This window comes from Vipera berus, assembly GCF_964194415.1.
Source record: "Vipera berus genome assembly, chromosome: 1".
Taxonomy (NCBI): Eukaryota; Metazoa; Chordata; class Lepidosauria; order Squamata; family Viperidae; genus Vipera; species Vipera berus.
Window position 1 is genome coordinate 278,185,387 of NC_138202.1, and position 26,824 is coordinate 278,212,210.

Genomic DNA, 26,824 nt, shown 5'->3' on the forward strand with positions numbered 1-26,824 from the left:
CATCTCTGAAGACCACCAGAATCTCCCAAATGACTACAGCCATTGCACCACTCCTGGGTCACAACAGTGCCACACTTGAAACACATTTCTAAGAGAGAACCCCAACCCCCATGTCCAACCAGGGAGCAGATATGCAGCATCAACGTGACACAAAAAACTACCTCCCCCAAGTGTGAGTTGCCCCTTATCTCCCAACATATTTCTCTCTGTCGTCATCCTACTATCTTGTCTCCCTTTTTGAACAGTGATGTCCAAACCAGACACAGAGCTCCAAGTGGCAGGGCAGAGTAGAATGGAATAATTAATTCTTGTGAATGACAGTGAGATATTCTTCATTTTGATGTGTTAGTATACACTTGTGGGTTACTCTATCAGCGGGATTCTTGGTACAAATTAAAGCATAACACTAAGATTATTGCCCTGTGCTGCCAGTTTCCAGGATTTACAGTTAATCCTGTTACAGTCAGTGGGTCCTTAGGCATGCGTAAAAAAAAGGAATGCTACAAACAAATGATCTTCCTTTGTAGCTGTAACTAAATATTTCATCTACTTTAACCTCAATTAAAGAGCCTTGGTGGAGCAGTGGGCTAATGCCTCCTTAAGTAACACCAGCTGCCTGCAATTAGTGCAGGTTCGCATCCCACCAGGCTCAAGGTTGACTCAGCCTTCCATCCTTCCAAGGTAGGTAAAATGAGGACCCAGATTGTTGGGGGCAATAAGCTGACTTTGTAATAATGCCGCTTGGGGTGTGTGTGTGTGAAAGCCCTAATAAGCAGGCATATACATAGAATGAAGGCTACTGCTAAGCTTGTAAGCCGCCCTGAGTCTTCGGAGAAGGGCGGGATATAAATGGAATTTTTTAAAAAAATTACAGTAGCTTCAATTCTGCTTTGTTTCATCCTGCTGAAACCTCAGTGTATTGTGTAGGCTTACTAATGCATATCATGCACACTGAACGGTTTATACAGCCAAACTCAAGACTAGTTTGTCTTTTTTACATTCAGTAATTATGCAGCAAAAAGAATAGTGGTACTGTATTTTTTAATGACTATGAGTAGTGTTTAAAAGCTACTCAAAATACAGACCAAACGATACTACTGAAAAGCAACAGAAATTCAGATCTGGGGCTGTTTAAGAAATGCCCATGTGCCTGCTAGACTTGAGATCAAGACAGCAAATCTGAAGCAGAGGTTTTCTGAAGTCAGACTTTCCAAGCTATAATACTGGTGTTCCAGTTAAACAAGGGAAGCTAAGGAGCCTTAATAAGTCAGTGGTAATGGGAGTTGTGAAATAAATAAAACTCACAACTATCTTGACTAAGAAAGTAAAGACTCCTTGGATTCAAACTCAATGCCAAGTGACATCACGCGCATATCTATGCAGTTTTCTCGGTAACAATATGGAAGAGGTTGATATTGTCTTCTATAATTTTTTCCCCATTTTCCACCCTATTTTTGTCCGCCCCAGTATTTCCTGGTGGTTTCTCATCCAAGTGCTGACCAAACCTAATTCTGTTTGTTTTTCAAGATCACAGAATGATGGCTAAGTGGTGCCCCTTAACTGGGTGCTATCTTGGATGTGTGTGTGTGTGTATGTATGCGCACTAGTGTGCTTTGAAGTCAACGTTGGTCCTTGGCAAGTGCCTGAACTTGTCCCAGCAGTTTTCTTGGCAAGGTTTTTCAGATGTAATTTGCCCTTGTCCTAAGGCTGAGAGAGTAACTTGCCCAAGGTCACCCAGCTGGCTTTGTGCCTAGAACTCACCATCTTCTGACTGTCTCCAAATTTAAATGACCAATTTCCTTTATTTTCTCCTTCCATTCTCTTGCCACAGAATTCTCTAATCTCTACTCCATTCTTTCAATTAAAACACCCACTAAGGCAGGGGTCCCCAACCCCGGGTCCATGGACCAGTACCGGGCCGCGGCATGCCAGCAACCAGTCTGCACAAACAAACTAAGCCCCATCCATGGGCTGCAGGCAGCACACAAAACTGCACCCCATCCGGTCTGCGGAAAAACCTGTCTCCACATAACCGGTCCCTGGTGCCCCAAAGGTTGGGGACCTCTGCAGTAAGGAATAAAAATCTCAACATTATTTCTCGCCTAAGGAACATCAACCAATCCATTTCAACCATTAGGACCCAACCTGACCATCATCTTAACTGCAAAAGCACGTGAAATGACCTTAATTGAAGGCACTTTTTATGCTGCCTCAGAGGCAACATTAGCTTGTGCACTCTCTGTTGTGTTCTTTTGAATAAGATAAAAACATCAGAACTGTGCGAAGAAGTAAAAATCCAATTTGATTGTAAATTTGAACCAAATAACTACTACTACACCCAATACGATTTGGAAATTCTAATAACTAATTATCCTCCTTTCTAATAGCTATTCCAAACGGACTTTTTTTTTTTTGCACGGGCGTGTTAATTTTCCCCTCCTCCCGTTCAATCGTGTTAACATTTTTAACATGCCACGTGTTTCCGGGGAAAGACTGCAGTTTCTGGGCAGCCTTTTCCATCCAAATATCTACAATCTGTCCGGTCGACCTCATCGAAGGAACTTTTCCACCAGGATCACCCTACATATAAAACAGCCATATCCAGGCCAAATCCAACAATTGCTTGCAAAAGGCTTTTGGAAAAGCGAACAACGCCGCAAGGGCGGAAAAAAAATAACAATAATATTCCGGCTAAGGCCGATCCAGCTCTTCCCCACATCTCTTCTGGCCGGCCTTTCTGCCTCGGGAGCCCCCCCGAGAAATACAGCCCCCCCTCTCCTGGGGGAGGCGGGGAACTTAACCTCGCCACCCCCTGAGGGAGGGCGCTCACCTGTCCTCCCCCGAGGAGGCGAAAGAGGCGGCGACCACATTTCGGGGTCCTCCAGAAAGTTTCTACTGTACAGGGGGGGGGGGAGAAAAAAAAACCAAGGAAAAGCAAAACGAAGTCCCCGCCCTGGCCAGTCGCGGCAGAGAACGAGCAGTTTTCCTATAAGGAACCAGAAAGTCCGGAAATTGTGCAAATACTTGCGAGAAGTGTGTGTGTGTGGGGAGCCTTTGCAATTCCCCCTCCACCACCCTCCCGCCGGAGGAACATTCATTCCTTTCCTCCTCCGGGCCCTCCCGGCCGAGCTGGGGACGAGGAGCCAGGCAGGCGTCTGCGAAGGGGCCGATCAGCTGGAATTTAGCCTCGGAAAGGGCGCCGGGGGCAACGCGCCAGCCCCCACCCCCACCCCCACGAAAAGCGGGGCGGGATTGGAAGCCGTCGGCTCGGCCAGCCTTTCTTTTCCATCGGGGTTATTCCCCGTTTCTTCTTGCTAACTTTTTGGGGTTGGTTTGGCTTTGGCTTTGGATCAAGTTGAAAGGCGTCTGGCCCTTGCCCACCTTCGCAGCCCACTTCCAGCAGCCGAGGCGGCGGCGGCGGTGGTGGGGAGGTCGCAGTGCGCTTCAGGAACCGGCTGTTTGGCGAAACTTAAGTTTTTTTGTCAGGGCTGCGTGATTTTTATTATTATTATTATTACTATTAGTAGTAGTATTTTTGGAGCGGGAGAGAGAACCTCGAAGTGGGGCAGCTGCTCTGGAGCACCTCGCCTCCGCTGGTTTGGTTTCCTCCTGCCCACCCGATGGGCACAAGCCTCCCATGGCTCTGAGCAAAGGGCTGAGGCTGCTGTGGAAGCAGGAACCCACTCCCAGCGCCCTACTGGAGGCCCGCGGCCGCCAGGACTGCCTGCTGCTGGAAGCCGGCACGACGGCCAACCTCAGTAAGTACCTCGCACCAAGGGTCTGTAGGTGTGTGTGTGTGTGTGTGTGTGTAGAGGTGTGCCCGCGTGGTTTTCATGGACGCAACCACCCTTACAGTTGCTTTGCAGGGCACGGCAACTTCGAAGGCAGAAGGCGAGGTCTTAACAGACCAATGGTCCATCCTGTCTGCCTTCCAATTTTCAAGAGGGCCAACCGTGACAGAAGGATTTGGTTGGTTGGTTGGTTGGTTGGTTGGTTGGTTGGTTGGTTGGTTGATTGATTGATTGATTGATAAATAAATCAAATGAGTGTCTGCTCTTAGCGACCACATGGATGGGCTTCTTCCAGCATGCTCCGCTCAACCTGGCCTTTTCCATCTCTTGAGTGGCACTTGGTTTACTGTTGGTCCTCTTCTTTTTTCCTTCCATTTTTTGCCGACGTTATGGACTTCTCAAGGGAGCTGGGCCTTTGCACAATGTGAGCAAACAAGAGTTTGAGCTTGGTCATTTGTGCCTTGTATCAGAAGTCTGGTTTGATTTACTCTGTGATTTATTGATTTATTTTTGGTCTTTCTTAGTTGCCCATGGTCGGCTAAAAATCCTCTCCAATACCAACTTTCAAAAGTAGCAGCAGTCTTTCTGTCTTGCTTCAGTCCAATTGCAGAAGTCCAATTTTCACATCCACCCAATGTTGCACTGCCTGCACGATCCAATGTACAAACATAGGTATAGATGTGCATTTGACTTATGCAAAGGCTTTTGTTGTTTTTCTACCAAGTACAGGTCTGTTGCACATTTCTTTCTTTTTATAAATTAATTGTTGGATATTTCTTGGCTGCTAGTTCCTGAACTTTTGATAGTCAATTCTAAAAGGCAAAATTTATCTATCCCTTTCAGTGCCCCCCTGTTGTCATTAGTTTGATCTTCTTTATATTGAATCATAGTCCCATTTTCCAGTTGCGTTCATTACAGTAGGATATGAAAGTATAATTTCCATTATTATCAGAAACTTAATTGATTCTTGATTCAATCGTCACTGATTTGGGAGGTTCTGTCAGTTGTATTTTTGCGCAATAGTTGGTGGCCAGTAGTTGTGGCCAGTGGTTGGTGGCCATCTTTTCAAACCATGTAAGCCATGATTACAATCATATCTTATTACAGGAGGAAAGGCTCAATACCTTTCAAGAATGAATAAGAACATATTTCTTCCTCCAGTTTCAGCAATGGTACATAGATAAGTTTGTACCAGTTCAGGAAATCTCATATGTACTCTTCATGGAGTAATCAACATTAGAAAATTAAATAACCAGTGCTTCAGGACAAACAGTATCAGTAGCCTGAAGCATCCACATTTCTTAATGAATAGCATAGTTCTTCCTTGCCATCATACATTTCATTAATTACAGAAGTTGTTTCACAATCCATAAAACGATAAGGTTAGATAGGTGTGAATTTAATATAAAAAGTGGCAGCTCGTCTTCAGAAATTCATTTGCACTATCCTCCCTACAACCAATATGAGAGATACTGTAGATGCTTTTGCTCAACACCTCATTGTCACCCCTTCATGCCTGTCACTCCTTCACACCGTCCTCTTTGATTCAACTGATTGTTGAAAATGAGGTCAACAAAACAAGCAATTAAAACTCTATGAGGCCCACTTACAGCCAGGTGCTAGATAATTCTCCCCTCACTCACTCTACAGCTCTGGCCCAAGGCCAAAACAATGCAAAGCAACATCTCCAGATTTTCATATGTGTTGCCTTTTACAAAGGTAAACAATTAAAATATCAGAATATTACATGACACATGAATTGCAAAGATTGCTATGATCAAAATGTCATATAAACATCTTGGCGTGCATAACTTTTACTTTTATAATGAATAAATAAGATATTGATGATCTATTTATCAACGAAGCATATATTATTTATATTTTAAAAACTGATAAGAAATTGAGAACATAACAAAAGCTATGTTAGATTGAAAGCCTATTTATTCTAGCCTCCAGCACCCACAATAAACACCTAAATGCCCCTCACTGCATGGTTTAATGTCTCTTGCATGTGTTCCCCAGCAACCGGGCTCAAGATACTTCTTAAAATACTTTTTTGTTTCTTTGTCCTTCTCTTCCCTTTCTTGAATCCATCATGCTTCACTCTGGAGTCCCTGCAGAATTAGACTCCAATCTTGATTTGCAGCATCATGGTGTGTGTGTGTGGAGAGGAAGGGGTGTTTATCAAAAAAGTAATGATGGTGGCAAGTTCAAAACACCACTCCCTTTGTATACACAAAAGGGTAGGGCAGGCATCACTCCCTCATATGATGAGGTAGGACTTCAATCTTGTTGCTGTGATCGCTGTTTTGACTCTGTCCCACTTCCTGTGGACATCACTGATCTGCTTCGTTATTATTGCCTTCCTGATCTACTGAAGCTTAGTGTACTATGTTTATTTAGAGACATTAAGCTTTAAAAAGTATCTCAATATTTAGACATTCTTGCACTTTGCTACATCTTGGAAGATTTAAGATGATTTAAACTTCAATAATATAGTTCTATGCATATCTACTTAGAAATAAGCCTATCAGGAAAGTTGAATTCTAATCTGTCCTAACCTTCCTTTGCTAACATGAAGTAACTTTTTACAGTTACAGTCCTGTATCATACCTCTGTAATGAGGTGTAATTTGTCATCTGCAACTAACAGTCAGAGAAGGAAATTCCAAATCTCCTTGGGCAGAAGATGTAACTATAGCATGTGTTCTCCCATCATATTAAGAAAGCAAAAACTATGTGAAAAGGTTATTTATAGAATTAATTTAGAGCACAAAAATATCTTTTTGACTTACTGGATAAACAGGAATATTCACCTTCAGTGGTGCTATGCTCCAAGGTATGAAGAAATTATGACGAATACATATTTTTTTAAAAAAATACTTATACCATATTTCTACCTATACTTGTTATTTACTCCCTAGTATGATCTGATGTCTGAAGCCAAGGTCTGCTTTCATTTCTGTAAAATTCGTATTCTTTTTGTAAATTGAAACATTTTTTAAAAAGATTCTGGCTTGATTGGATCCAACACTTAGCTGATTGCTTCTCCCTTCTCTGGAGAACTAACTTAAGTTCACAAAAGATTAAAACTTTTTCCACCTTGTGCAAGATCTGTCATTTAGCCACATGCTAAAGGAAACATCTCTCAATCAGGGAAGCCTGGTTCAGATCTGGAGTTGTGCATTCCTTGGCTGAGAAGGAGATGTTCTTGAGAATGCCAGATAGCCTTATGTCACAAATTTCTTCTGAATTACCCCTTTCCCCTAACAATGGTACCTACAGTAATTTGCTACCCCTGAAACTGCTATTATAACCAGCACATTCATGAGCATCAAGCTTTTATCTATTAACTGTAATCATATGAATTTTGCCTTGTTTAAAATGTATTTGCATTGGCTCTTCCATTATTTAAATCTTGGTGTTTGTCTTGTTGGTAACATATACTTTTCTTTCTGCAACCAGTGTCACGTTGTTTTAAATATAGTTCTGTTTGCTAATGGCAGACTAGGAGAATGAACTTTGGACTCTCAATCCCTTTTGTTCATTAGTTGTGAAATGGCAGCGTTCGAAAATTACTTGCATTCTTAAACTTTGTTTACATTTCTCTAAGTCGTCTTGCTCACTTTATTTGTACAGTTCCACTGTGGCCTGTGACTACAATATTTTTTTTGTCTAATGAAGAATTAAATATCTTGATTGTGTGATATCAATGTATGTCAGTTGAGTGCACTTTCACAAATATGAAACCTTGCACAGAATTAAAACAATTTATTCTATGAGCTTTGTATTATCTAGAAAGTCCTAATTTCCAGGAAATTCCCCGCTATTATTTTTTGCAGAATTTTTAATTTATCACAGTGAAACCTCAATTTACTGGACCATGGTGTAATGAACTTTGGATGCAACAGAACAAATTTCCCGCACAATTTAATATCATTTATGTGAAGATGTAATTAATACAGAAACGGTGTGATGTTATCTACATTATGAGGTCATCATGCTAATGATATCATTTGTGTCATTCCAAAAATGACATAATTCACAATATTCTACTTTTATATATAGTGGACTTTTGTGAATAACAGACTCTCTTTCTCCGCCCACTTCAAAATAGGGGCCCACTAGCATTAGCTCTTTATTAAGTCTATAGTTAATATATCTTCCTAGTGACCCTTGTTAACACTTAAAATAACTAAGCAATTGGCAGAAATTAACAAAATACTGTAACAGAATAGAAGAATTGGAAGGGACCTTGGAGGTCTTCCAGTCCAACCCCCTGCTCAAGCAGGAGATCCTATACCATTCCTGACCAATGGCTGTTTAATCTCTTCTTAAAGGCCTCCAATGATGCAGCACCCACAACTTCTGAATGCAAGCTGTTTCCACTGATTAATTGTTCTCACTGTTAGGAGAATCTTAATTGTCTCTTAACAAATAAAAGAGTTCATTTGCTTGGTACTTGGATGGGAGACTCAGGAAATCCAAGTGCCATAAAAATACTCTAGGCAATTAGAAGAATATCCCCAAAAAAGCCTTTGATAAAACTAGTAATCCATTTTATTGTCCAAGTAGTCTCCTGGAATTGGGTTTAAGTCAAGGGAGTTAACCTTTAACTTTTTATATCCGTTAATGCAATTATTGCCTCTCTAGCATGATTCCCTGATTTTTTTTAATTTACCATTAACATTCAGCTTTTCAACTAGTGAAATTTCATACCTGGACATTTTGAATAGTTAATGTTCAACAAAATTAATCATTCTATTTATGGCTCTCTTCTCTGTTAAGCTTACTTATGGTTTTCAATATTTCTGTACACTCTTTTCATTCTCCAGTTAAATTCCATCCTTTTATTTGTGACCACAGTTTCTCTGCATTCTTTGAATTCCTAAAATTTAGCTATTCTACAAAAATAACTTCAAGTGATGGGTACTGTAAGACTGAATTTGCACATTGTACTAAGACTTATATGATTTATTTGATTATGTCCTAGTGATACATTTGATGCAGCTTAGTCAGCCAGTGGCTTGGTCATGGTTAATATGTTGATTGCTGTGTGTTTTGCATTTTTTTCTTGTTCTTTATATTTTATTTCTATATAATTTATAAGTTGCTTAGAGCCTTTGGGGAATTGGGTGGCCTACAAGTATCTGTAATAAATAAGTAAGAGACATTTTAATGTAATAGTTAAGCAACCAGGCTAGAAATCAGGAGACTATGTTTTCTAGTCCAACCTTAAGGCTAGAGCCAGTTGGATGAATTTGGGACAGTCATTCTCTGTCAGTGTTAGGAAGAAGACAATGGCAAACCACTTCTGAAAATGTTGCCAAGAAAAATGCAGAGGCTTGCCCAGGCAATCCCAAGGAGTCAAAATTGACTCACAGATGTGCAGGCAGGCTGGCCAGCCAGCAAATAAATAAATAACCAACCAAGCATAGGCTTCATTTGGTCTCTGAATCACTTGGAAGAGAGTTTTTGTTGTTTTAACATCACAAGCTAAATGCAACTCCTTGAAGTGCTAAAAGTTGAGCAGGACCAGTTTGAGGTTTTCCCCAAGTCATCTGAACTGGTATGTGCAAATCCAGAACTGTCAAGCAAAGCAAAGAGTGTTTCACTTGCATATTGCATCCCTTCTATTGATTTGCATAGCCCTAAATATATGCTGATTTTAGTTGGTTTATTACATTGCCATAAAGTGGAGCAAACATTGATGACTTTGTGATTTCCCCAGCATTTGAAGAAAAAGAAGAAATTAAAGGGCAATATGAGAAGCTTATGGATGCTTATGGATGCTTAGGCGAGCTCCAGTTAAAATCTGGTATGTAATCATTTAATTTAATATTGTGCAACAATCAGATCAAAAAGAACCATCAGTACTACTCATTGATGCATTATTACTAATGAAAATGTCAATGTTGTCCTTCGCTAGGTTAAAGAGAAATGATTACAGGTAGTCCTCAACTTACAACCATTCATTTAGTGACCATTCACTTACAGCAGTACTGGGAAAAAAGTGATATACAGTATGACTATTTTTCACATTTACACCATAGTCATGTGATCAAAATTTGGGCACTTGGCAACAGGCATGTATTTAAAATAGTTGCACTGTTCCGGGGTCGGCTTCCAACAACACAGATTTGCTAAATGATTGCATGAATCCCTTAACAACTGTGGCAAAAATGGTAGTAAAATGGGGCAAAATTCACTTAACAACTGCTATGCTTAGCAATGGAAATTTTGGGCTCAGTTGTGGTTATTAGTCAAGGACTACCAGAGTACAGTATGGAATGATTATTTCATTTTTTAAAACATTCATCTTACCAAGATCAAATTTTCTAATATAAATTTGAAAATAAGATGTGTTTCACCAAAGTTACTGTAGCTTTTGTTTTTGTAACCTACTGCTTTAGCGGGAATAAATTAGAAGGAGATCACCACATCGATGGTCTCTCTGCTGTAATATAGCTCCTAGCTTCTAGACCTCTTCACTTATACTTTTGTTTTTATAAGCTCTCAAATGTGCACGTTTTGTTTCTGTTAGTGATGTGATAGAAAATAGATGAAAACTCAGCAAGTAGTAGAGGAACACTCTTTGCCCAGGAATTATGAAATACACAGCTTTATAGTCAGAGGTTCCGTGTCTTGATAAAAAAAAGGCAACCCTTTTTCTCAGCATTTAATGCAACATTGAAGAAATCTGTATTTTTCCATGTTAGTCCTCCATGTTTTTTAAAAGCATAAGACCTCTGCACATAAAATATGGCAAAGCTCAAGAACCTCCCTTCTTAGCCAAGAGCCAGCTGCCAGAAGCATTCTTTTTATGTGGCAGGTTTTATTAATTATAGGTCATAGTTATTGAAGACTTCAACTCTCATTTCAGAATGTGGGCAAAGAAGCTAATGGCAGCCTCAGGAATAATGACACAATGTCTGCTTTATCTGTCACTGACATAAGCGACACAAGCATGTATCTGGCAACCTTGCATAGCACATTCTTTATCCTGAGATTTTGTCCTCTTATTGGCTAAGAGACTTAACTATTGCACCAAAAAAGTTTGTAAAATTGGGAGTGGTTACATGGTGACCTGCTTAACAACTGGTTACCATTATGGTGATAAGTTGAGGACTACCTATAAATGCTTGTATAGGAAAGCGTGTGAAAGCACCCTTCTAGTAATTCTAAGAAAAATATACTCGGCTGGTTTTCCGGGAAGCAGCACATTTTTCAGGTTCTCTGCTGGTTGGTGATTGGAAATGGTAGTAATTTCCACCCCTCCCATTTGATAAAAGAGATTTCTAGTTACGTTTCAGACAAAGAGGAATGTTTACCTGATTATATCTTTTCATTTCCTATTGCACTTTGATCTTTGCAGCCTATTTTAATCTGCTTTTGAATGCCAGAAGGAAGAATGTGTGAAGAGAGGACTTGATTTACAATAGTATCCCTATCTTGGAGCTTCAGAATCATTTTCAGAGTATCAAATAAAATGAAAAATATGGCTACTAAACAATGGCATTTTCAGCGAGAGTTACCTGGTTGGAAAAGGATTCTATTAGAGAGGCTTGTACAAAAATGTTTTCTAGATTTTTTTAGTTCTCCAAAATCCTGATTTTATTTTGGCTTCAGTGGCTGTCTTGAAAAGATTTTTGTTACATTTTATTATGCTATATCATGAAGATTCTGGTTAAGCTTTATTTTCAGTGTTCCTAGAAATGACTAGCTGTTAGAATAGACAGAATCTACTATGTCTATGCTTACAGATAAATGTTCTACTTCTAAAGATTTATAACTTTAATTATGTCTATGTATAATTCTCTCATACCTACAGAAACTTCCAGACAGATAAATATTTTAAATTTAGCCTCTGATTACTAGCCGAATAAGGACCCGTTGTCGTCTTCTGATAAATGTAATGAAAGCATGTAATGTAGGCTGCCTTTGTAGCTAAAAACTAAAGCAGCATAAGCAGATACGTTTGTGTGTGTGTGTGTATAAATATAACTATATTATAAATGTCATTTTGCAGGCAACTCCACTTTGCATTTCCTGGTTCTTGTGACAGGCTGTACATCAGTGGGAAAAATCCTTGATGCTGAAGTTTACAAGATCACAGCAACTGAATTTTTTGCTCTCCAAGAAGAAACTAAAGAAGAAGATCGTGTCTCTGCCTTGAAGAAACTTCTGAATTCTGGGGTTTTCTATTTTTCTTGGCCAAATTCAGGATCAAACTTTGATCTCACTATCCGAGCCCAGAAGAAAGATGATGATAGCTATCAGACTGGAAATTCATTTTTCTGGTTGGTACCAATCTTAGGAGTTTTGCCCAAGCCTTGATTTAAGATGTTTGGGTGGGTCTCTTTGAGTTGGGTTGATATAGTAGGATGTTATCCTGTCCCTCAGATAATTGTTGTTTGTATATAATGTTCCTTTGTAACTGGTGAAGCTGCCCAGAATTGCTAGGCAAGATGAATCTTTACTCCAATCCATCCAGGGTCTTCTTAGATTCTTATGATTTCACATATTGAGTAGCAGGTTTAAATGTATTTTGAGTATGTCTAATAGACACAATTTTCTTTGACTTGTTTACCACAAGTATATTGTACCCCAAGCTAAGTCCCATTGATTTAAACCAGAGAGGTTGAAATGTGTGGTTATATTGTCTCTACTGACTGTATTAAGAGAAAACAATAGGACTCATTAGGACTGATGTTGGTGGAATCTCCACCATTTCTGTGAATGCTGTGCCCTTCTTCCTATGTAAAGCTAGTGAATGAATTAATTCTGCTGAATGATTAATAGTTTTCAATCAAAATGTATAAATACATATTCATAATGAAACAATATACAGGTTGAAGTACATATGCAAGGCTGTTATATCCACAGCATTATTTCATAATACTTTTTGCTTTAAATGGTGATGTGAACAGTTGTAGAATAAATACATTAATATAGTAATTGTGCCAAACTGAATACATACCAGCAACAGTTGAATATTGATCAGAAGGCCCCCAAAACCTGTGTTAGCTGTTCTACCATTTGTGATGCAGAAACACTTAAGTACGTCCTAAATTTAGTTTATGGGTCATGTTACACAGATTTACTGCACCGTATAGGTAATTACAGGTAGTTTTGTGGCATTCATGAGATAATGTGTTGTAGTTTAATGGTTCTAACTTAACACTGGTAAGAACCAGATTCCAGTGTCCTCTCAGCCTTGGAAACTCTGTTTCATAGCTCAGCTTACCTGAAAGAGTTATTGTGGGGAAGATTTTAAAGAAAATAGCTATAGCTCCTTGGGGTGGGGCAGCTAAACTATAACTAATGTAAATAAAATATTCTCAGTTTTTAATGCAGAAAAATAGTGAACAAACATTTGTAAAAGTTCAGGTCATAACCAACACTTTAAAATCATGCAGTTAAACTTCCTTCCTTTTGTGACTTTCTAATTATCTCTGTTTATCTGCAGTGTTGGGTGTGTTTTTTTAGTCTGGTTAGGATATCATTTGTTACCTTATGTACTAGGCTTTAAAATTTGTAAATTGCACAGGGAAAAAACATACTAAAACTAATCTTTGCTAAAGAGAGAGATCTAGATTTGGATATACAGATACAGTTATAGATATAAAATGTATAAACGTCTGTTGTACATACGTGATCTTTCTTTCTGTCCTGCTGACTCTTACAGGAACCAGCTATTGCATGTCCCTTTTAAACACTATCAGGTGAACTGTTCAGACTGGCTACTAAAAGTGATTTGTGGTGTGGTGGACATTCGTACTCTTTATGCCTCTCACAAGAAGGCAAAAGCCTGTCTCATCTCCCGGATTAGTTGTGAGCGAGCTGGTGCCCGCTTTCACATACGAGGAGTCAATGATGATGGTCATGTTTCTAACTTTGTTGAGACGGAGCAGGTAAGTGGCAGGAGAAGATCCGTGTCACTAAATAATTAAGTGTGAAATGAAGTATCTTTTAAAGCAGCAAGGGAGAGAAGAGAAGCATGGGCTCGTCAGAAGTTTTCTGACTTCTTGGTCCTTCTAATACAAAGCCCTGGCCAAAACTATTGGTATCCCTACATTTCCCTCTGAGAATCTCATTTGTAGGCATTGAGTGAAACTTCTTCAATTATATTTTACTTAGTCACCTAAGTAGTCACAGATGGTAGGAATAATTAAGACTTCCATAAAATATGTTGGGCATTGGAAAAATGGTACTTATAACTTGTTCTAGGAGTTCTAGCCATTGTGGCATCCCTGTGGTCATATTTTTTTGCGAATTCTGATATCCCCTGCCAGCTTCACACAAGCAAAGTCGATGGAGAAGCTGTCAGGATATGACATCCTGACCTGGGTGGTCCTTGGGTTATGACTGTCAGAATTGCTGTTGCTAAGTGATGTTGTCATGTGGCATTATATTTTACAACCACATTGCTTAGAAATGAAAATTCCAATCCCAGTTGCTCTCATAACTTGAGGACTACTTATATCCTTAGTAATAGATTTGAGGTGATACAAGCCATTGAGAATCACCAACTTAACATTAGCACCTTTCCCTTCTTTATAATAATACATACCGGTATATAAAAATAGGATTTAACTTAAGAATGGGCTTGAATCCAATTATGTTTGGAACATAAAATATTAGGGCGGTAGAGAAAATGATTTTGCTTTGTTAGCTGACTTGCAGATAATTAGCAATAAAGTAATAATAACTTGACTGCTTCTAATACAGTGGGAAAAATAGTTCATCATATCATATTGGCTCTGCTCATTCATAAATTAACTATACCCCAGGATTCTAGATATCGTGACCCTCTTACGCTGCATGGTTTCCCCTAGTTTAAGGAAGAAAATAAACAATTAGCTTTATCTCCTGGAAGCTCTTCCCGCTGAGGTACACTTTTGATACTTCAGTTTTTCTGTGACTCATTTTTCTCTCTCTCTCCCTCCCTCTCCCTCCCTCCTGATGACTCACTGCATAAGCAAAGAAAAACAAAACAATTTGAAGTCTCTTTGCTTTCTAAACTGAAGTCAGCTGTTGATCTTTTAGCTCATTTGCTACAAAAACAATTCAAAGAAGTGCTGGGGATCTGAACAAAATAGCATGCAGAGTGAAAAGTGGGGAGAAGGAATTTTGCAGCAGGAATGAAATTAAAACTTGCATCCCACACAGCTTAATTCTTCATTCAAAATGGCCTTGATACAGCAGTATTAGAACCAGCAGGAATCATCTGAGTTAGCTGTATAAAAATACCCATAATAAATTAATTTTCTTCAAATCAGTGTAATTTGTTTGGCAATCATATGGAAATAACATGATATTGCCTTCTTCTGGGATATTTGCTTAGCTCCCCTATCTAACCTACAGCCCTGAGATTCTTGATGGTTCCCATCCAACTGCTAACCATTTCTGATCCTACTTAGCTTTTAGAGATCACCTGATACAGGCTAGGGAATATAAGGCTGAAACTAAGGATGAGCAAAAGGAAATATTTTTTTGGGGAAAATATTTTGTTTCTTCTTGGAACATTCTGTTTTTGTTTTTTTGCTCCAGAACAGACCAGGCTTAATGTTCTTGGAGTGGGTAATATTTTTTATAATAAAAACGGGCAGTGACAAGGAAAATTGAACATTGCAGGTAAAAACAGCATCCTGGGAAATGTCTATGCAGCTTTGTGTGTGAAGACAACAAAAATCCAAAAGTATTCACCAAACTAGAAAATGGGACATAGAAATGACTAATTTCTTAATTAAGGCTGATTAGCCTTAATTAGTTAATTAAAGATTAGCCCTGGATCTGGGACCTGAGTATATGCAGAGACTTGTTTCTTGATTATTCTAGCAGTTATGATGTATGACATACTTGGCTGCCATCGTTTTAATTTTTATGTCATTGTGTTTTTATTTTCTTCTGAATTTTGTTGAGATGGGAGAACATACAAACTGAATGAACTAATACATAAATAATATAGTCCAGCATAAGGTGGTATAAAGTATTATGCATTAGACAAAAAACGTATTATCTTTTTAACTAATAGAATAGAATAGACTGAAAAATGTTACGTAAATAAGGCAAACTGTGACTAGGATTATTAGGAAAGAAATGTATTTATTTCACTTTATGGCACAATCATACTTAAAATATCCTGCACAGTTCTGGTTACTATATCTCAAAGTGACAGTTCTATACAGATTGTCGTTAGATACCAAGTATATATTCAACAGAAGTCAAACATAAAGGATGACACCTTGAAAATGTAATATATAGGCTGGCTCACATTTTTCTATTCTATAATTTATAAACAAAATAATTTTCGTATGAAGTGAGTGCATATCGTTATTGCATAAGTAGAACTGAACCTGTGAAAAATGGTATATTGAATAAGTTAAGAGCCAAATGTGTTTTTAAAAATATTTTTTAAAGAATACATTTTCTAAGTCTAGTCAGCATCCTAAGCTGCTTAGTAGTGTTATATTAATTTGGTATTTATGAATTGTTATTTTGTGAATTTAAAAATATCTGATAATCCAGATAAATTGATCTCTAGTCAATGTTTAAAACAATTTAATATAGGCACTCTTCTCTTATTGATGGGAATTAAAACCAGGAACTCTGTCACTAAGTCAGGGGTAGGCAACCTTGGCTCTTTTATGACTCGTGGACTTCATCTCCCAGAATTCCTGAGCCAAGCTGGCTCAGGAATTCTGGGAGTTGAAGTCCACGAGTCATAAAAGAGCCAAGGTTGCCTACCCCTGCACTAAGTGATGCAGTCATGACAGCACATGACTACTCTGTCTTAGAGTAGTCATGACAGCACATGACATATCACCATATGTCACCTCCTTCCAGTTTCTCCATTAACTTTATTGGAAGATAGTAGTGAAGGGTACAAACAGAGATCACTTGACTGTGGGATACTGCAGTGTTGCAATTGCAAGCCAAGTCACCAAGCACCCAGATCACAATCACAAGATCATGGGAATATGTAACAGCCACAACTACAAAAACTGCTTGTAAGTAATCTCATTCAGGGGGCACCCGTCCTATTTTCAAAGGGTTGCTGAACCACCAGATGTTAAATGAGCACTACTTATAGTCAAACAGTGCATTAATCTAAATATATGCTATTTTTTATCCTTTCAGACTATCTATTTGGACATGGATGTTTCTTCCTTTGTTCAGATCAGAGGTTCAGTTCCATTATTCTGGGAGCAACCTGGATTGCAGGTAATAAGCATAAATCATGAATGTCTAAAGCAATGTTTATCGCTATACTGAAAGCTTCCTTTACATTTGGCATGTAAGCATTTCTGGTGTTAAACTGTAAATAGGACAGGAGTTTCCATTCTTTTTGGAGAGACTGATGTAACCTTTCACATGAAATGGATTTGTACATGTGCTTATTTGAGTTTGCACCGATTCAGGAATATAGAAATGGGGAGTGCGTTAGCTACCTTCGTAAGTGGTTATATTGTAAATGCGATCATATGCCTTTATACTTTTGTTAATTAATTTTGTGTAATAAAAATTTTAAAATATATAAGCAAAACAATTTTAATCTTATAAAGAAATTGAAAAACATTGGAAAAAAGATTCTGGGCAGATTAATTAATTATGCATCATTATTTTTTTCTCATCCCCATTTTCTACTAACATCTGCTTCCTATGTTCTGTGGCATCATTTGTGGATGCCAAGATGGTTGCTAGGCTATAATAAAGAAACACTTTTCTCTAAATGAAGAAGGGAGACATCTAGTGATTCATGTTAAGAGTATCACTTCCTATTCTTTTTATTGTTATCTTTTTAGGTTGGTTCCCATCATCTGAAGCTTACCAGAGGCCTGGAGGCAAATGCTCCTGCTTTTGATAAGTAGGTTTCATAATTGCAAGATTGCTGATAACTTGCAGCCTAGAACTTGATGTTACAGCTTTCATTGTAGGGTGTTCTAGAATCTTTATGTGCAGCCATGTCTTTTGGTTTTCAAATCCATTTCGCTCTTTTGCATGAATATTCCCGTTTGTCATTTAGGACTACATCTGAGAAGGAAGAAATGTTGAAAGATAGGTGTATGTTTTTGAATAAAGCTATATCTTTGGGCAATTGCTTTTTCTTAGCCAAATCTACCTCGCTAGGTGATTGTTGTGGGACAAAATGGGAGGACTATGCATGCTCCATTGAGCTCCTGAATGACAGGTGGGATATAAAACAAATAAACAAAGTATGAAAAACATACTATGATTTTTAATAAAAAAAACACACTTTTTTTCCAATCATATGGCTCTAAACTAACGGGGTGGCATTTTGTTACCCATAACAGATAGGAAGGAGTAAACTTCGTTTAGGAGAATTGTCATGTTGTTGATACTGATTTTTAATTCACAAGCGAGAAAGCTGCACTCTAGGAAAGGAAAATTTGACAAGAGTAGTAGTAATGATAATGATAATGATAATGATAATAATAATAATAATAATAATAATAATAATAATAATAATAATAAGAAGAAGAAGAAGAAGAAGAAGAAGAAGAAGAAGAAGAAGAAGAAGTTGGAAGGGGCCTTGGAGGTCATCTAGTCCAACCCCCTGCTAAGGCAGGAAACCCTATACCATTTCAGACAAATGGCTGGCCAGTCTCTTCTTAAAAACTTCCAGTGTTGGAGCATTCACCATTTCTGGAGGCAGGTTGTTCCACTGGTTAGTTGTTCTAACTGTCAGGAAGTTTCTCCTTAGTTCTAGGTTGCTTCTCTCCTTGACTAGTTTCCATCCATTGCTTCTTGTCCTGCTTTCAGGTGCTTTGGAGAATAGCTTGGCTCCCTCTGCTTTGTGGCAGCCCCTGAGATATTGGAACACTGCTATCATGTCACCCCTCACCCTTCTCTTCATTAAACTACACATACCCAATTCCAGCAACCGTTCCCTATATGTTTTAGCCTCCAGTCCCCTAATCATCTTTGTTGCTTTTTTCTGTACTCTTTCTAGAGTCTTGACATCTTTTTTACATCGTGGTGACCAAAACTGGATGCAGTATTCCAGGTGTGGCCTTACCAAGGCATTGTAAAGTGGTATTAGTACTTCACGTGATCTTGATTCTATCCCTCTGTTAATGCAGCCTAGCACTGTGTTGGCTTTTTTGGCAGCTGCAGCACACTGCTGGCTCATATTTAAGTGATTGTCCACTAGGACTCCGAGATCTCTCTCACAGTTACTACTATCAAGCAAGGTACCACCTATACTATACCTGTGCATTTGATTTTTCCTGCCTAAATGTAGAACCTTACTTTTTTCACAATTGAATTTCATTTTGTTAGATAGTGCCCAGTGTTCGAGTCTGTCCAGATCCTCCTGTATCTTAAGCCTATCTTCTGGAGTACACAACAGAAATTTCAGTTCCCTTCTATAGGTTTTCCCTCAGCTGGAGTATTTGAGTAGAGGTACCTAGAAAGGGATTCTGATAGCCCCTAGAAATGTAGTTTGATGAGACTTCAACACTAATGCTGAGTTGTTTGGATGTTAAGCTACTCAGAACTTTATAACCAAAAAAATTATATGATTGTTCTAACATGTGTGCAGCCGAATCTTAGGGCAGGACATATTCTGGATGGATTTATTTTATCTAGATTAGACATGTCAAACACAAGGCCCGGGGGCCAGATCCGGCCCGCGAAGTGGTTTCATGCGGCCCGCGAAGCCATCCTGGAAACAGTGAGGGAACGGCCCCCACTGCCTTGGCCCTGGCCCAGAGACCCTCCTTCTGCCAGAGACCCTCAGATCTGTCCCACTCCTGCCCAGGCCCCCATAGGCACCCTTGATGCGAACGATGTAGAGCTGGCCATGCCCACCCAGTAGGCAGTACGCACTCTAGCCACGCCCACCCAGTAGGCCATGCCCACCCAGGCCATACCCACCCGGCCCCCTGAGGGCAACCTCAATGCTGATGCGGCCCTCAATGAAATTGAATTTGACACCCATGATCTAGATGGAGGCTAATCTGAAATGGGAATTAACATCTCATTGTTCCTGTCAAGTGCGTTTCTTTTGAAGTTTAGGGATAGCAATAGCTTTTTTTTACTCTGCAAGTGGAGTAATGGGGAATCTTTGAAAACAGTCCATCCTAAGGCCAATACATTCTGATGGATTATGAAGAGTTGTGTGACTGGTGCTCTTATTGAAACTCCGCTAAAGTCATTATTTGGTCTTGTATGATTAAACGCCCTCACCTTTTTAGCAGTCCTTAATTGCTTGAGGAGAAAATAACTTAAAAAAGTGAGATGACAGCTGCAGAGTCTGCAGGAGGAAGACTCCTGCTGGCTCTGATGGAACACAGGTTAAGCCTAGTCTATGGGGTGTTAATAGTGGCAAACAAAAGAATTGTTTTCTAAAATCCTGAATCAGGTTAATTTCATGCAGCGTCATTATTTGAATTCTGTATTGATTCCTGAGCAATTTGCACTGTCTGGTAGATGTCTTAATATTTCATGTAATATTTGAAATAGCCAAGGAAAGAATCCATTTTCTGGTAAAACTGTAAAAATAAAATAAAATTGCATTTTTACAGCTGAGGGAAGCATCTTAATTTTCAAGATACTATTAAGGTATTTCAATTTGCTCCCTGAAATAAGTAATACTCTGAATCTATTATAATAAACCAGTGTCCTGATAAACTAAATCACAGTTTGTTTACCTATATAGTTTCAATTATTTACACTCCCAACAAGTAACCAATCCAAGTACATTATCAAATGGTGGTGTGTAAGAAGTAGTGGTTGATTATTAAAATATGCAACATGTATTCATTTGGAGCAAAACATAAATTGTAGTAAGGAATCAAGTTCTTCAACTGCTATTCTGAAAAAAACTTGTGCAGTTAGAAGGCCATAACTAACATTGGTCACTTACAGTTTAAGAAGAATTCTAGGTAGCTTCTATTATTTATGAAATCAAAGCAACCTATTCCTGCTTTTTCAGGCATATGATCCTTCTGAAGGAGCAATATGGCAAACAAGTGATCGTTAATTTGCTGAGAAGCAGAGGGGGAGAGGAGGTCCTCAGTAGGGCTTTCAAGGTAAAAACAAAGATCAAAGCCTTTTTGCTAATTTTGTCTTGGTTCAGATTTTTGCTTCTTATGAAAGTAAGAAATACCATCTTATTAGATAGCCAGCACTCAGCCTGGGAAAAACAGAGATAGTAATTTTCCTTTTACAAATATGTTTTGAGTATCCCCAAATTGGTAAAATTTATATAAATGCTTTTTTTGACAGCCTACTGAAAACAATTGGGTTGTAAGTAATTGTGAATACGACTGGATCATTTATCTGAAGTTGATCCCTGTTTCTTAGAGAAATAACTCCACTGAAAGCAAGAGGATGAGAGATTGTACCCCATGGATTTTCTTTTCTTAGAAAAAAACATGCTGTTGCTTTTCCAATAATGCTTATCGGAGGGGGAAAAAAAATAAAGATGTATGAGTGTACTGGAGTTAAGCCTGTAAAGCAGAGGTCCCCAACCTTTTGAGCACCAGAGACCGGTTCCGTGGAGAGGAGGTTTTTTGTGGACCAGAGAGGGCGTGGTTTCATGTAGTGCCTGCATCCCGCGGATGGGGCTTTGCTTGTTTGCACGGACCAGTTTCTGGCATGCCGTGGCCTGGTGCCGATCCATGGACCGGGGGTTGGGGACCCCTGCTATAAAGGATATCAGATTTTGTAAAAATTCCTATATGTTGACAAAGAACATGATGGGTTGTGAGGAGCAGCATGTTAATAAATGTTTAGCAGGCAGCTCTGCCACCTCCCGTGCACTGCGCTGCACTGGGGAACTACCAAGTAGCAAATTCAGTGCATTAGGTCTTCTCAGTTATATTTTCTCAAGCTTGCACAAGCAAGTTCTGGCACACCATTAGTTGTAGGTGGCTCCTTCACTTACTGTTGACTTTAATTCTGTGGACTATTGGAGGGGGAGGATCATTAAGGCACCCAAGTGAGTTTGCTCCAAGTTTCAGGGAGACATTTGAAGATGAGGGAAAAACAGGATGGAACAGTGAATTCTGCTGTGATAGTGACAGTGATGTCAGGCACAGGTAACCAGGAACAGGAGCTGAATTCAAAGTAGTAGAAGTTTATTAAAAAGGTAAAGGTAAAGGTTCCCCCGCACATGCATGCTAGTCGTTTCCGACTCTAGGGGCCGGTGCTCATCTCCGTTTCAAAGCCGAAGAGCCAGCGCTTGTCCGAGGACGTCTCCGTGGTCATGTGGCTGGCATGACTAGATGCCAAAGGCGCACGGAACGCTGTTACCTTCCCACCGTAGTGGTCCCTATTTTTCTACTTGCATTTTTACGTGCTTTCGAACTGCTAGGTTGGCAGAAGCTGGGACAAGTAACAGGCGCTCACTCTGTTACGCGGCACTCGGGATTCGACCCGCCAAACTGCCGACCTTCTGATTGACAAGCTCAGCGTCCTAACCCACTGAGCTTATTACATTCTACCTATACACAAAAATCTGACCTACTAAGGGTCAAGGCAAAGTGGTGCTAGATAAGAATTCATGGGTGGGGGAAGAGAGGGCTAGATTTCCATCTCTTGTTGGAATGTAGCAACTCCAAACTGATAGTGTGTTTGACCCTGCTTTAGGGTTCCCCCTGGTCATCTCCTACATGTATCCAGCAAGGTTGCCTAATCAGGCAGTATTGGGAAGAGGGTTGTTCCGTGCAGCCTTGCTTTCAGCTAAGGTGGCTCTTTCTATGGTTACTCGGATTAAAAATAGGGTCCTCCAGCATGTGAAGTAACTCTTCTTTCAGCCAGCTAAGCTTCTGCTGCTGTGTCTTGTGTTTCAGACATGGGACCTAAAATATAGGATGGGATGGAGCGGGTTAGCAGGAGATAAATGCTTACCAGATGGGGAGGAGCACAGTGGCTCACGTGGTTAGCACGCTGGGTTGGAGGTTAGCAAGTGCACATTTGAGACTGAGTGCTGCCACCCTTTGCTCCAGCTCCTGCTGGGGACATGAAAGGAACCTTCAACTGGGCGTCACTGGCTAATCCTTTCACCTGGAAGAGCCTCGGTTCTTCTGAATGAGTGTGATGCAACTGGATGGGGAATCAATGTCATGTATCACCAATCCTCCTAGTCTATAAGAGGGCTTTCTGTCACACCAGGTTAAAATTGTCATTTTTCTGGGCAGGAAACTACAAAGCATTTGCCTACACCCACCTTCCTTCTTTCTTAAAACCTCTTTATATTTATAGAATCTAGAGGCTTTTTGGGAAACATCAGTAGTGTAGAGAGCATGCTGACTGCCCATTTATTCTTTTGAACAATTTAAATGGTCTTTTAAAAACAAAGTTGGGGAGAACAGAAGATCTGGGGCATACCAAGGCAAGTGTCTTTTGGCCCACTGCCCTTCTCAGTAGCATCATTTAGAGGCAATCACTGTGATTCCTCTGTGAGGCTAACAGTTAATACAGCTGCAGAATTGGATAGCATGCTTGGAACAATGACTCATGCTGGGCTGGTAGTGCTTCAGTCATTCCCAAGTAAACTATGAAGCACTGAGGCCTGTAAATAGACAAAGATATGTAGACAGTTAGCAAAGGAGCAGATCCAGTGGTAAACACAAGCTGCTGTTGCTCACCTCTTCACCACTTACAGCCTTTACATACACAGTGATTTTTACTTAAATTTACTTTGGATCTTAGCCATTGGAAGTTTTGCAATGAGTTTGATCATATTGCTAGTGAGAGTGAGAAAAATTCCATAGTAATTTAGCATTAGCACCCCTGCTGTCTGCATACAACACAAGCTTAAAGGGCAGGGTAGATATTTTTGAAATAACAGCACTAAACAAACAAGCATACGGCTTTGTGAATGGGTGGAGAAATTTCCTACTCATATCACACCTGTTAGTCATGGTCATATTATGCAGTGCAGTTCAGCCAAAGCCAAAAAATTCACATATGGTAAAGGAGGTATGGAGGCAACATATAAGCAACCTTTTGGAGTGGGTAGTTTTCAAACACCATTTCCCCATATATGAGCATGTGTGAAGCCAGAGAGGCTATCTTAGTTATGTTCAACTTGTACTTGTGATCCATTTAATATACTTGTGGTGATACGCTGTCATAATGCATTACGTTACTCCAGTTGCACATTCATTTATGGAGACCTAGAAAACTATATTTTTGATTCAATCTTCCCACCAAAGTCATTTGGGAAGAAGATCCTTTGCTCCTGGTCTGCGCTGTTGTAAAACATCATTGAAAAGCCGAGGTGACAAGTGTAGATTGAAATGATAACTGATCTATATTACAATATAAGAATATTATTTCTCTGCCTATCGTTCTTTTGATAATGTCTTCTTTTCACTGATTGGTTTTTGAATTGACTGCTGATAGAATATTCCATCACTAATTTTTATGATAGTAGCATATTTTGCATGCTAGCAGTCTATTGGGATTTCTGCCAAATTCTGTGGTCTCTTGGCTGGTATTTTTTCAATGTATGTCTCAAATATTCTACTGTAATACCGTATTTTCCGGCGTATAAGACGACCCCCTACTTTTAAGAAGTTTTTCAAGGTTTTTTGTCTTATACGCCGGAAAATACTTACATGCCCTGCCCTCCCTGTCCGTCGCAGAGGAGGCGAAGGCCCGACTGGCCCCGCCGGCCCTCCCACTGCTCCCGCGCTTCTGCTGGCCCCCGAGACGCAGCGTTTCCCGGGCGGCAGGCAGCGCCGGAGGGCAGCCGCCACCCGCCACGGCCGGCGCCCCTCTTGCTTTCCCCCCCCCAGGCCTTGAACTTCTCCCATTCGGCGCAGGGCGGGGCAGCTCCGCCCGCAGCCTCTTTTTCATGTGCCGCTTCCCTCTCACCGTCGGCCGAGGCGCGCTCGGCCTGGGCTCCCGGTCCCTCTTCCCGACCGGCTTCCCGCCCTGCCCCTCATGGAGCTGGACTGGGCGTGCAGCCTCTCGGTGTGGCTGCTTTTCCTGGGCAGCCTGGCGGTGCGGCTCCTGCGCTGGGACCTGTTGCTGAGCCGGCGGCTGCTGCTGCGCATGGGGCTGCTGCCCCTCAGCGCCGCGCTCACGGCGGCTGCCTGCTGGCTCGTCTCGGCCAGCACCGCCCGGCGGAAGCGCAGCATCGGACAGGAGCAGGACTTCAGGAGCAGTCAACAGCTGCTGCCTCAAGAGGGAAGAGCGAGCCGGCAGGGAAGTCCTGCGTGCGCGCGCGTGTGCAGGACTTCCCTGCCGGCTCCCGTCCGACGCGAGGGAAGAGCGAGCCGGCAGGGAAGTCCTGCAAACGCACGCGCACGCAGGACTTCCCTGCCGGCTCGCTCTTCCCTCTTGAGGCAGCAGCTGTTGACTGCTCCTGAAGTCCTGCTCCTGTCCGATGCTGCGCTTCCGCCGGGCGGTGCTGGCCGAGACGAGCCAGCAGGCAGGCTCCACGCTCTTCGCTCTTGAGGCAGCTGCTGCCTCAAGAGGGAAGAGTGAGCCGGCAGGGAAGTCCTGCGTGCGCGTGCGCGTGCGTGTGCAGGACTTCCCTGCCGGCTCCCGTCCGACGCGAGGGAAGAGCGAGCCGGCAGGGAAGTCCTGCAAATGCACGCGCACGCAGGACTTCCCTGCCGGCTCCACGCTCTTCGCTCTTGAGGCAGCTGCTGCCTCAAGAGGGAAGAGCGAGCCGGCTCTTCCCTCTTGAGGCAGCAGCTGCCTCAAGAGCGAAGAGCGTCGGACGGGAGTCGGCAGGGCAGTCCTGCACACGCGCGCACTCCCAGCTGCTAAGGAGCAGCCGGGGAGTGCGCGCGTGCGCAGGACTGCCCTGCCGGCTCCTGCCAGATGCCACCCACTGATTTTCCGGTGTATAAGGTGACTGGGCGTATAAGATGACCCCCCAACTTTTGAGAAGATTTTCAGGGTTTCAAAAGTCGTCTTATACGCCAGAAAATACGGTAATTTATTACATGAGAAATAGATTTTACTATCTTAATGTTTCCAGGAACAAAACATAGTTTTGTTTTTATTTATTTCTCTGCCTCCCAACCTGTAATGAAGATAAATATTCAGACCATGAATACAATAAACAGGCTGCGGTACAGCTATGTCATAAGTATTAACTAGGTTTTCTCAACCTACCCCTTTTAAAGTTTTGGGTATCATTCATGTCATCCCGTACCAATATGATTGTTGGACTAATTCATGTAGAGAATCCTAAAGGATAGATAACTAAACCCAATTAGATCAGAACATGGTGAATCCCATTTTTTTATGATGCCATGTCACAGAAACTTAAGTATAGGTAGTCCTTGACTTAAGACCACAACTGAGCCCAAAATTTCTATTGCTGAGACATTTGTTAAGTGAGTTTTGCCCCATTTTACAATTTTCTTGCCACAGTTATTAAGTGAATCACTGCAGTTGTTAAGTTAGTAACATGGATGTTAAGGGAATCTGGCTTCCCCACTGACTTTGCTTATCAGAAGGTTGCAAAAGGGGATCACATGACCCCAAAACACTGCAACTGTCATAAATATGCAATCAGTTGCCAAGTGGCTGAATTTTGATCATGTGACTGTGGGACTGCTACAACAATCTTGTGAAAAACAGTCATACGTCACTTTTTTCAGTGCCATTGGAACTTTGAATGGTCATTAAACAAATGGCTGTAAGTCGAGGACTACCTGTATGCTCTTGATAAGAGATGGGCATTCAAGTAATTGTATGCAAATATTTAGTTGATTTACTTCTGTTTAACTTCACAACTGACTGCATTGTTAGACATACCGTGTTTCCCCGAAAGTAAGTCCCCCCCCAGAAAGTAAGCCCTAATTTTGGGGCGAAGCACACACCTAAAAATCAAACTAGGGAGGGGGTAGAGGGAGTGATACATGCGCCCCACACCTGCTTACCTTACCAGTAGGACTGCTACAGCCAGGCCTCCCACACCCCGTCATTTGTCATGCTGTATGGCTCGTCATGCCAGTGCTGAGGTTGCACAGCACTTCGGACTGTTGCTACCGCTCGTGGTAAGAAGCTGCATGGTGCTTCGGGCCATTTCCG

General features: G+C 40.9%; 1 protein-coding gene across 3 annotated transcripts in view; it reads left to right on the forward strand.

The window, feature by feature from the left end:
- The first annotated feature begins 3,067 nt into the window (after positions 1–3,067).
- The window catches only part of SYNJ2 (synaptojanin 2), a 59,440-nt gene continuing 35,683 nt past the window's right edge, over positions 3,068–26,824 (forward strand). The window contains exons 1-7 of one of the 3 annotated variants that reach the window (XM_081314551.1): positions 3,068–3,758; positions 9,522–9,608; positions 11,820–12,090; positions 13,479–13,704; positions 16,934–17,017; positions 17,599–17,660; positions 20,754–20,850. In XM_081314551.1, coding sequence (XP_081170677.1) covers positions 3,638–3,758; positions 9,522–9,608; positions 11,820–12,090; positions 13,479–13,704; positions 16,934–17,017; positions 17,599–17,660; positions 20,754–20,850 — 948 coding nt within the window. In that variant the 5' untranslated portion in view covers positions 3,068–3,637. Of the gene's footprint in view, positions 3,759–9,521; positions 9,609–11,819; positions 12,091–13,478; positions 13,705–16,933; positions 17,018–17,598; positions 17,661–17,688; positions 18,220–18,767; positions 19,009–20,753; positions 20,851–26,824 lie in introns of those variants that run through there. The other 2 variants (XM_081314552.1, XM_081314553.1) reach the window with 2 other exon arrangements.